The 12,442-nt window shown below is 42.1% G+C and overlaps 1 protein-coding gene across 2 annotated transcripts in view; it reads left to right on the top strand.

Moving 5' to 3' along the window:
- The window catches only part of ppp1r16b (protein phosphatase 1, regulatory subunit 16B), a 76,445-nt gene that overhangs the window by 49,270 nt on the left and 14,733 nt on the right, over positions 1–12,442 (top strand). For both annotated transcript variants that reach the window (XM_034532707.1, XM_034532708.1), the window contains exon 4: positions 11,433–11,578. In XM_034532707.1, the coding sequence (XP_034388598.1) occupies positions 11,433–11,578 (146 nt within the window). The remainder of the gene's footprint in view (positions 1–11,432; positions 11,579–12,442) is intronic.

Raw genomic sequence — 12,442 nt, 5'->3', positions numbered from 1 at the left:
TGTCCTTACGCCACCGGTTCTCAAACCTTTTCTGTCACGCCCTACTTCGGAGGAAGACACATGTTCATGCCCCAACAAAATTGTAACAAAATGGTCAATGCTGAATTTTTATTTAAATTACTTTTTGTGACTTTTTTTCAAATAATAGAATAAAGAAAATTACAATCACAAGGAAACCAGATTGCTGCATCAGACAAAAAAGAAATCACTTGGTTAGAACAATGCAAACAAAGTTCTATCTGTGCAAAAAATAACTAATATTTTGCAAAGAAATAGCTCATTGGGGCTGCAATTGAGCAGTTTTACACAGCTTATTTTTTCAAAACAACAATAACGTGCAACCTGTGCAAAACAAAACAAAACAAATGTTATCAGTATTAGTGTCTGCAATGAGCCGACTTTCCACGGCCACTCTCAATTCATGCTCAATGTTGAGCTTGGATCTGTATTTTTCGTTTTGGAGAGGTAACGGCAGAAAAGCCGATTTCACGGAGGTAGGATGTGGCGAGTCGCCAAGAATCTTGGCCGTTGCGCAATCGTAACCTGTTAACGCCGTAACGTAAACATTTACACGAAGGTACAGGCATTTTGTCATGTATTTATTAATGACTTAGTTGTATGTCTGTGTACTTCATACCTTTGGAATATCTGAAGTTCTCAATAAAGGTATTTCTGCATTTCCCCTTGCGCCCCACCTGTACTACCACTGCGCCCCACTAGAGGGGCGCGCCCAAGTTTGAGAACCACTGCCTTATGCCAACGTGTCCTTAAGCAAGACAATGAACCCTGATGTGCTCTCAATGATTATACCAACTTTCTCTATAAATGATTGTGTCACAACCTTCTGCACTGTGAAATACAGGCACACATAGCCACATGATTGTCATATGATGAATCAGACATGCATTTGATAGAAACTGTCTATATTATAGCAGAAATTATTATAGCAGAAATTACTGCAGAAATTACTGCAAACCCAGTGAAGCTGTCAGTAAGTGTGGTATTTTTACTTACACTTATTGATTCAGGCGTTTCATATACTTATAATATAGTCATGTGTTAATAAACCACAGCCACTTATCAAGAGTCATAAAGTGAATGGAGCATAATGCCGGCTTCCCGTGGGTAAGTAATGCAGTCTGTTATCTTCGGGAAACCTTGTGCATGATGCATCTTCCAAAATGAATTTACATTTACATGCGATTTTTGAAGCCAATTGAAATTCAATTATAATCTCCTTACGCAGCTAAACATGGAATTTAGATGTTTATGTACAAAATGTCTAATACATTGTGCACCAATTATCAGAAGACAGAATAACGAAAATTGCTTTACAACAGAGATTTTCTTTCTCATCTCTTCTTTTTCCGAACTAGTCAATGTCAATATTACATTTGATTTAAAATAAAAGGGACTTGATCTGCCTTTCAAACAGTGTGATGTATTCTTGAGTTTATTTTGTTGTCAAATATTCCACATCTCCTTGTTTTTGCACCATTGTGACCTCCAGCTTTACCATTACCATCTCAGTCTTGTTGAAATATAATTAAATAATTTCCCGGTGTGATTAGTTGGTAATATGAATTAACGTGCCTTGTGCAGAATAGTGTTGAGGTTTTTTGACATTGAAAAAATAATTTTAATAGTGAGGAAAAGAGTATTGGGGAAATTAGTCAATTTTGATGCAGGAAATTGATATCGGAGATCAGGCTCATGTTCAGTTGATAATTAGAACCATTACGGGCACGATAATCAAAGCTTCCACCTCCAAATCAATGCTCAGAGTCACTTTCACTCAAAACTAATCAGTGAGTTGTCTGCGTATATAATGAATCATTACATGTCTCATTTATCACAAATCAGTCTTTTTATTTGAAAGAGTTTTCCTTCATTCCTCTCACTTGAAGCCTCTTCCTGTCAACACAGTGCGTGAGGCTTCTCAGGGTACAAACAGTTGTTTAGACTCCAGATCGGGTGAAACAAGAAAGTACAAACATCAAATCAAGTCTCTGACTTTTGCTCAGCTTCAGCACTACTTTGCAAGGAATTCTGTATATTAAATTATATTTTTCCACGTGGCATCAAATTGCACAGCTCTCTTTACTCCAGCTAACATGTTTTTCTTCTGGAAGATTCTGACCGTTTGCACGATCATTTTACTGTTGAAGTTCAGCAAAGGGTGTTCCATTAATATAAACTGATGAGATGAGATGCTGTATCTTCTTAATGTTGCAGGACTGGCAGTACTTCTGCTTACTGGTCAGTCTCAGGATAGTTTCCTTGAACAAATTAACTGCTTTATACCTCAAACAGGTAACTCTCTAAAAACACTTTCTCTTCTTAATACCCGTTCCATTAAAATGTTAGCAAACCTCAAATAATGAGCTGTTTGACTCTTTTTCTTTTTTTGTCAGCAGGTGAGACACATTACCATGGAGACATAGTTGTTAGTTCTGAGTTGTCATGATGGAAGGGTGGCTAACTTCGTAGGCCTAAAATAAGTCTTTATTGCTATGAATCAACCAAAGAACCTAAACACTACAGACCAGTCTAAAAATATCTCTGTGAAATCATCAGATCCTTGAGTTGAAATTAAAAGAACACGCTCTTCTGGTCACACTAGCCAGATTACAGCGATTATGTGTTAGCATGCTCAATTTAAACTCTCTAGAACGGTGATTGCGATGCCGACGCACTCACTTTAACACAACTCTCTCTCCGTTGCTGTTGGAGCTGAAGAGAAATCAGCAGTCGGTTATTTCAGCGCCAGCGTTTTCATTTGCCAGCGTTTTTATTTACAATGAACTTCCACAGGAGGTCAGTAAAGCAGTGTTTGCTCTGTACCGTAATAACCCAGGTTAAATTGAAAATCATTAAATTTTATTCAAAAATATTCCTAAAGCATGAATTCAAATGAATTAATACAATTGATTGGTTGCCTCTGGCTCCTCTCCGCTCCTCTCCGCTCCTCTCCTCCTCTCCCTCTTCTCCCTCCTCTCCTCTCCTCCTCTCCTCTCCTCTCCTCTCCTCTCCTCTCCTCTCCTCTCCTCTCCTCTCCTCTCCTCCTCTACAGTTGTACACCTCTGACAATTTATGTCCTCTTTCTTCGCTCCGCTTCAGCGAAAACCGCCGCCTCTCTTTCCCTCTCGGCTGCTCAAAGCCTAATACTCTGGATGCTGCTGGGAGGCAGCGAAATGAACAAGGGGAAGAGAAAATTGAAGTCCATCAGTCACCACTGGTGGGAATGATGTTTTTAAATGCTGTGGGCCATTCGCTGCCACAAGGTTGGATTGACCTTTCAACTTTGAATGTGTGTGTGTACCCGATAATCTGCTATTTGGACGGTCCGGCCTGCACACTGTCTTCAAGATGAGACCTTTTTTCACTCCTGCTTCAATTTGACAAATGAAGCCATTCAAGGCAAGACACAATACAGACAGAAACACACGCACAAACATACACACACACACACACACACACACACACACACACACACACACACAAACATATGTCATGAGGCGAAGTGGTGGTGATGTTTCTCTAAATGAGATGTCATACCGATCTAGGGTTGGTCTCACCTCACTGATGGGAGACATTAATCCATAGATGGCTTTCGGGGGAACTGCATGTGCCAGATTGCACCCACCCACACACGCTAACACACACATACTAACACGCCTTGTGTATACACACTTCAATATTTACTCTGTCAGCCCTTGAGACAAACTGAATTCCTCATATGCTGGCGTTCTGAGAGAGAACGTATGATTTTCCACAGTTTGCTGGCTGGATCCCAATGGGATGATGTGAAGGAGTGTAATAGTTGAACACTGTTTTCAATAGTTCGATACTTGAATCTAGTCATTCGATGGGTTTCCCACCGGACAGCATGTCGAGGTAAAGGATGTTGCTTGTCTGCACACATATCTGACCCAAAGCTCTTGATCTAACACGGTGCTGTCTTTTCTTCTGCTGTATCCCTCCTGCAATATGGAATATCATTTTTATCGAAGAATAGCCCTGCCAAAATAGCTCCATTACCGCCACTACCAATATATTGCATATGCCTCGGCAGCTCCACAATAAAGGTCCCCGCTGGTTTGCTGGTGGTCAGCTTTAATTTTCAATTTAATTTATTTATCCAAATCATTTAAGTTAAATAATCTTAAGACACTTTTTACATACAGCAGGTCTGGACTGTACAGTATAATTTACAGACACTCAACATTCCCTCATGAGCAAGAACTGGGGCGACAGTGGCAGGAAGAAAAAAAACCTTTAAAGGGTAGAAACCTGAGGCAGAACGAAGCTCTCTGTGGGCATCCAGCTGCCTCGACTTGTTTTAGAGCGAGTGGGGGGGGGGGGGGGGGGGGGGGGGGGGGGGGGGGGGGGGGGGGGGGGGGGGGGGGGGGGGGGGGGGGGGGGGGGGGGGGGGGGGGGGGGGGGGGGGGGGGGGGGGGGGGGGGGGGGGGGGGGGGGGGAATAAGAGGGAGAGACAGACAGCAGCAACAATAATAACACAAAAGCTAATAAAAATAGGGCTAATAAAAAATAATAGTCGCAGTAATAGTAGCAGTTTTAATTTGAGGCATGTGTGGTTTGTGTTAGCAGCAACTCACTATGTATTGGCTGAAAGTAAAATATGACAATCTCAAAGGACAGGCAGGAATGTTGGAGTGAAATTTATCTCCAAACGCACAGATATCCAGGTACGTGCTGCAGCACATCTTAAAACCAGCACTTCAACCAGCACAGAAACCCCCGTTGAGCCGATCAAACAGGACTTTGCTTTGAGGGAGATCGTCACATGATGGCCGGGGTTGGCTTTTGTTACGGAGCGCGGTCACAGCAGAGCGAGTCAGCTGGGCCATCCTCTGCTGTGAGGCCCAACGTGGGCTGATTCATGAGATTAACCAGGTATGTAGCAGGACGGTTTAGCCTCCTTGATCGTCATTCTTTTTCTCACCTGTATCTGTATTAACACTCCCAATCCAGTGCCGTCTCATTCGTTTTATTTAACGCTGCTATTTTTGTTCTGAACAACCATCAAGGTGGAAGGAGACCAGCCGATGTTTTCAAACACAGCCGACTCATGTTGTCCCATCTTTGGTTGAGTCACCGCTCTTATCTGACTCTGAGGTTTTGTGTTTCGCTACAGGCACGATGACCCAGAACATCAACACACTGTCACATTTAAAAACATTTTACTTCAGTGATTCAGCCACTCAAATATTTATGCAGAGAAGATGGAGACGGGTAGAGAGAGATGACTGAGGCAGGCTTTTAACTCCTCTAATGATGCAGGATTCGAGATGTGACGTTTTGAGACTGCATCCCTGTGTGGTCCCAGACTTTTCATCATCCAGCTCAGTTCCATGTTCTTGTACGCGGCTCCCCAAATTCAGTAATAACCCTTAATTTAGTCTTTCCTGGACTTTACATGCATGTTCAATTTAAAGCCCTTTTATCCTTTAACCCCCTGCAGTCTCAGCCACCTGGTCCTGGTTGTGCCCATTTAACATCTCAGTATTTCAGTTTCGGGGCCAGCTCTGAACCGACGGCCCTCATAATACGAGCCCGAGGCAAAAATGGTAAATTACATTACATTTCATTTAGCTGACGCTTTTATCCAAAGCGACTTACAATCATGTTACATTCATACACCGTAGACACAGCTACAGGGAACAATCCAGGGTTAATTGTCTTGCTCAAGGACTAATCGACTAGGGCGGGGATTGATACCACCAATCCCCTGATTGAAAGACGGACCTGCTAACCGCTGACCCACAGTCGTCAATCACCGTGTTGTTTCCTTGTCATTTTGCTCCTCAGACCAGACGACAGTCCTCTCAGCCCACTGACGGATCCCATCAACACTGTTGCTGTTGTTTTCCTGCAGCATAATCTGAGCCTTTGTCAGAGCCACACTCCCATCCTTGTGTGAAGGCTTTTCATGAAAGGCACATTATTTCCTTGTTTGTCTTGTTGGCAAGAGAAGGAGGGTGGAGGATGGTGGGATCGACATGGGAAGGCAAAGAATTTAGTTTAGATGCTAGTTCGCTTGTGAGTATGCGTATGCGTGAATGGTTTTTTAGAGCGAAAAGCTAAGCGTTTAGTCAGCTGAAGGGTGGGCTGAAGTATGTGGGTTTATTCAAAGGGAGGTTAGGATATTAGCTTAGTTGTTTGCTGGTGTGTAGGTTGTGGTCTCTTGATGACATCTGTCACGCCACTGCTGCAGGATGGCGATGTAGACGCCAGCTAATCCATCAGGGTAGTGGATGTCTTTGACATGCTTTTATGTCGCTTAAGAGTCTTGTTCTTGTCAGTTTTATGAGGCCGCTCAATGCTAATTTCCCCTGAATTACGTCTCCAAATTTGCCAATTACCAGACCCAGTCAGAAAATGAAATCCATAACTTGCTCTGTGAATAACCATTTTGGTGTAACAAGAGGAAGAATGCAATGCCTTCACACACACACACTGATACACACACACACACACACACACACACACACGCATGGTAAAATTGGACATTTTGTGACTCATTCTCGTCTTTTCCTTTGAAGTCGTTGTGCATGCTGCTCTTTTGACATCATTGACACCGGAAGTAGTTGACACAAATACACCAGTACCACTTCTGCTTTTGGGAGCTTTAGAGGAAGATCTTACTGACCGTTTCCCTCTCAGTCTGCCTGTCGCCTTCCTTTGCTGAGCATTACTGGCAGTAGCCTGCCAACTGAATTAATAGCTGTGATTTTTATGCACACAAACCTTTCTCATCAAGTCTGGCGCAGATTGATTTAGAAAAGATTCAGAAAAGAGAAAACTCAAAGTAAACTTCCTTCTATGTTTCTGTGACCTGGACCTTCATACTGGAGTCTTCATGTCTTTCTTCTTTTTCTTTTCTTTTTTTCGTGCTGATGGATGGCTTTTAGTCTCATGGAGCTATCCCTCCAATCTTTTAACAAACCATGATTTCAAAAAAGGTCAGGGCAGGTTCATCTTTGATGAACTGCCTGTAGCAGTTGCCCAAAAGGAGAAGACACATGCATTTAGTGGATTGACTCTAGATATCTAGAGTAAGCTAACATTAGCCTCCAAAAGAAAGTGGTCAAGCCAGTAAGAATGCAATAGGAAAAAAAAACCCTGTCGACTAAAGATCTTACTTATATATTTAGTTATATTTTCTTTCAAAGCTCTAGCTCCATATCATCCACGCTTCACCAGTAATTTTTTCTGTTTATGGCTTAGAAATATCACATCTATAATTCTTATTTTCCTGCCTGCAAATGTCTGATTTGGTTGCTTGCTTTTCCGACCAGTGAAGCTGTTAATGAGCACTGCAGACCTAATTTGAAATGTGAGACATGGGCAGTGATCTCGAGGCGTGTAACCAGGCCACGTATTGCCCGGATGCATTTTCTGTTGTTTTCTAGTTGTTGACACAAATTATGACACAAAAATGATCCGCAAGTCAGACTTTCTTCCTCTAGGACACACCATCTTCATAAACAGTAGCTCTGTAGCTGAATATGGATGTTTGTTCCGTGGTCAGTTATGTAAACAAATTGTCAAAACAGACTCAAGGAAGACAAACGCACAACAATTCTTTTGCGAAAAATTAGTGTTAAATAGCATTAAATGTGCAATCATTACAATATTCTTTTCACCGTGACTAAACGCCATCACAGGATGTGTTTGTCAACCAGTAGTGTTTCCAGTCAGTCCGCCTTTGTGTTTTCTACGCATTGATGTCACCTCTTATTTGCCTTTGTGCTATCTGTCCTCTGCATCTGTGAAGTAATTTAATTTCCTCTCTTGTGTTGTGTATTAATTCATGTGCCCCCCCACACACACACACTCCTGTCTGAGCCTCCTTATCTGCATATGGCTTTTGCAGTCGGTGCTACAAAACTCCAGCGAATGCACACAACAAATGTTCTCCTTACGTCAATGTGGTCTTTTTTTAAATTATTCTTGTTGTTTAAGCACTCAGATTAAGATACATTTTTCAGACGGTAGGCAGCCCGAGACAGAGGTGGAGCACAGGTGACCGAGAAGACAGATTGAGGTTTTGTTTCAAAGCCAACAGGGATGTACGTGGTACCAAAGGTGACGGCCTCAGCCATTAAATCATCCCACAGCCACATCTGCTCGCCTTGTCACACATTAACAGCTTCTGTGCTCAGTTCTTCCTGTCTGGATTACACTAAACACTCCACACTCATTACATTTACTGTCAGAAAAGAAACATTGAATACGTGCTAGTATATTTAACTGCTGTGTTGTGTTCTGTTGTGTGGAAAATGAGACAAATCATTTTCCGCTCATTCATTTTCGGCTACCGGTAAGTCTGCTGTAGTTTGCCTTTTCCAAACTGACTGATTTAGGATATCTTCTAATCTGCTTCTGCTTCTCCTTCTTGGCATCTCCACCCTGTTTTTTTATATCAATGTTTGTACCTCTCTAGCTGTGACTTGCTCTCGCTCCTTCTCTCAGACACTAGAAACCTCTAGAGATTGCACTTCAGCTCATCCTCCTCATGTAAATCCATAAAAAAAAAAAAAAAAAAAGGTCTGCTCTGCGCACCTCAGCTTCTCAAGGTTTCCATGGTGAGCATCTGCAGAGTGATGGAGTATTTAAAGACGTAGTGTAAGAGAGGAAAATGTACTTTTAAGGTATGTCAATCACCATAGGTCCCACAATAATATATTGTCACGATACTAAGCCACAATATGAAATTAAAATAAATAAAATATATTATGATTTATTACCTTTTTTTCAACCGTAAATGAATGCAGTTTGTTCACCATTATTTGGGCAGACCTGAAATCATGATTTGATGACGCACTGGAGCTATCCTAAGTAGAACGCCACCCCTAACACTGTATAAAAACTAGAGAGCATAGCATGGAGAGCATAGCACTGGGTACCTCCCAAGTCTCTTAATTGTCGTTTTCTCGCTCCTCGCTTGAACCGGAAGTTGTTCTGCGCCGCCATCGCAAAGCTTTATTCTGCTCTGGGGAGCGAAGAGCGAGGATCGAGGAGCCATGATCGAGGAGGCACGAGTGCGGGCTTCCAGGAAGTGTTTTAACGACCGACACGCCCCCTCATTGTTCATCAGTTATTTGATTGGACGCTGCAGCTGATTGGACTGATCGCTGGAGTTTCATACTAGAGTGAAGACGGATTACAGATTAAACTCAAGTTATATATTATATTTGTTTTCTGATTCACCATCTGGTTAAAATATATGTGTATTGTAGGTCTGAACAACACAAGGACCACAAACAACTTCCTTCATTTATAAAACAATTTGTCTTTTCTTGATCTGTTATTTCTCTCAATATCTTTTATCAAAGTCAGAGAGAACTGTAGAGAGGAAACACTAACAGAGTAGAAAGAGAAAACATCTCCACTCTGACAGGGATGATAACTGTGTCCTTATTATTATATATAGTAGTTTCACACCATTAAATCAACTGAAAACATTATACGATCACTTTCATCAATTTGTTAAGTGGATTTTTATTAGAATGTTCGCTAAAAACTGTCGGGACTAAAAACAATGTGTTTCTCTGCAGCTGTTAAAACCGACTGACAGCTGATCCAGCTGTGATCAGCTGCCACAGTCATCAGAAACCCAGGAAACAACATCTCATCCATCCATCCATCCATTTTCAATACCGTTTATCCTCATTAGGGTCGCGGGGCGCTGGAGCCTATCCCAGCTGACATAGGGCGAAGGCAGGGGACACCCTGGACAGGCCGCCACAACATCTCATTTCTCTTAAAATATATTTCCTTGTTTCCTCTCTCCTCGCATTGTTTCCTTGCGTCTCTACATGCATCCCTGATGGGAGGGACTAAGAGTCAAGGAAAAGACGCAAGTGAGGGAAACAGAGATGCAACTAAGAGACTTGGGATGCACCCAGTGTTTCACTAGTGGCCATCTGGTGTACATTAAAGGACAATATTTCTACTTGCATCGTATTCTCTGTGTACGTAAGAAACCTGAAGACACAGAATGGGGAGTTTAAAACAAGCTGAGACTCTGCCAAATTCTACCAAAATTGTCTTATTGTTCTACAGAAACTTGAAGGTATCCACATTGGCTGCATTGGCTGCATTGGCTGCTGAGGACCCGTTACATCTTCAGTCAAACACTGAGCTTGTTCGGGCATGTCATAAAGACAAAGAATTACAGAAACGTTTCAGAGGCTCTACTTTTAACTTTAAAGGAATCATTTGGGCTTAAGTGCTTCATAAGATGGTTGGATTCATTTGGTTCTTTTCTTTGTGTTTGTTACCAACCGTTTCCCCTCATTTTCCCCTCTTTGTTTAAATCGTTCAGTGGGTAGAATCATAACGGGATTAACAGCAGTCAGCCGATTTAGCATTTCATCGCATCAGATCACTCATTTTCAAACATGCAGCTGTTTCTGGAAACCAAGAAGGATTTGTATGGCATTTCTTCTTTGATATGCTATACATACACTCGAGTGAGGGGGGCTCCTAACATAACATTTGATAGATCAAATTCACAACTTTACCAGCACAAATAATAGCATTGGCTTTTGCTGATATGCCCCTTTCAGACTGAAAACAAGACTTTTGCTCTGAACCCTTCCGCTGTGACAAAATAATCCCATTTTATGACTCCACGTCTGCTCCTCTCTGTTGTTTTTCTCACTTGTCTTTGTTCAGCGGCGTCACACTGACACACTCATACCAATTAGCTCTGATGGAGAAAACTGCTGTTGCTGACAGCAGCTAGATGGGAGGATGGAAACATTCTCCTTCCACCCCACCCTTTAATCACACCCAAGTTTAACAAGGAACATACTTCCTGTCTCAGTCTTTGTCTCTCTGCATGGGTGTGAGTTATGGAGAAGTCAGAATGACTGTGTCCAAATTGGCTTAATGTGTGCACTTTGCAATATGCGATAACGTACTTTTTTCATAATGGACTTCTCGTTTGTTTGTGCTCTTTGCGTCAATGAGTCTGTTTTCATCCATTTCCTGCGATGATTAAGGTGCAGCTGCATCGACGCAACACAGCTTACTCACTGTAAGAATCATGTGCAACATCAGTCTGAGAATAATAAAATGTAGAGCGAATGCATTTCAATTTCCTCTAAACAAGAGGTAAATGTGGATCCCAGTCTGTCTCCCATTACTTGATGATTCTGTTCAAAACAGCAGACACAGATACGTGCTGGAAAGGGTTAACTCATATCTGTTACACAACGTTCATCTTCTGTCCTGACTTCTTATCTCTTATTCACAATTGACTTAATATCTCTCCTTATAAATCTTTAGATTACTCATTTTCCCCACCTTCTCCCCATATCTAATGTAATCTGAGGGAATGCAGCATCAACAATATCATTTAATCTATTACTGCCCCCCCCCCTTCTTTTTCACAACAGTGTTGTATAGATAACTACGAGGAGATGGTGAAGATCCTGCTGGACCGAGGGGCCAGCGTCAACGCTCAGGACAACGAGCTGTGGACGCCGCTGCACGCCGCTGCTACCTGTGGCCACGCAGGACTGGTCAAGGTTCTCATTGCGCAGTAAGACATCGGCGTTTTCCAGCATTTTAGAGCGGAAGTGGAATAAAGAGTACTTCTGCTCAAGTCAGAAGGAAGTATTAAAGGAGAACTCCGGTTTGAACCATTATCTAAAAACTACTTCTGAGTTTTTGCAGAGAAGTTGAGGAAAGTAAAATCAAACAGCCACAACCATGTGCTGATGCGTCAGAAAAACTAAATTCCCCAAGCGGCAATCAGTTTGATTTCAACACTTGGATGCACACTTTACCCCTAAGAGTCTGTAGATGAAGTTTGTTTAAGGTTTGTATTGACCGGCTGGACAAATCGTTATTGGCTGCTCATCCGACAGAATGGTGGGCAGCGCTAACTGCCTCCGCTAAGTGCTTTCCAGAGGAAAACTGTGTACACACACACACACACACACACACACACACACACACACACACACACACACACACACACACACACACACACACACCACAGTCTGAAATTATTGCAACAACTGTCCCCAGTGGGGCACTGTAGGCAGTTTGCAGGAAACTGAATTCATTTTTTTATTTAGTTCTGCTGAGGAGAAATTAGGTATTTCTGTTCCTAAAACAATAGAAGCTGCAACCTGGAGGAGCAGAAATTGATTTTAAAGCACCTAGAGAGTCAAGGTAATGGCGAGAAGATCAGACACTGCAGTAGAAAGAAAAACAATGATTTTGTTGTAATAAATACAATTATTTCAAAAACAAAGATTTAAAAATGGAAGTAATGGTGGGGAACTGACACTGTCCTCCTCTATCACCAGGTGTGGGAAACAAGCTTTGGACCTATTGGGGCAGGCAGATACTGTTGAAATCATTATTATTTAACCAGACTTTTCAGTTTATGTAGTGT

This window comes from Cyclopterus lumpus, chromosome 5 (assembly GCF_009769545.1).
Source record: "Cyclopterus lumpus isolate fCycLum1 chromosome 5, fCycLum1.pri, whole genome shotgun sequence".
In the NCBI taxonomy this organism is placed as follows: domain Eukaryota; kingdom Metazoa; phylum Chordata; class Actinopteri; order Perciformes; family Cyclopteridae; genus Cyclopterus; species Cyclopterus lumpus.
This window is presented reverse-complemented; position numbering and strand designations above follow the sequence as displayed.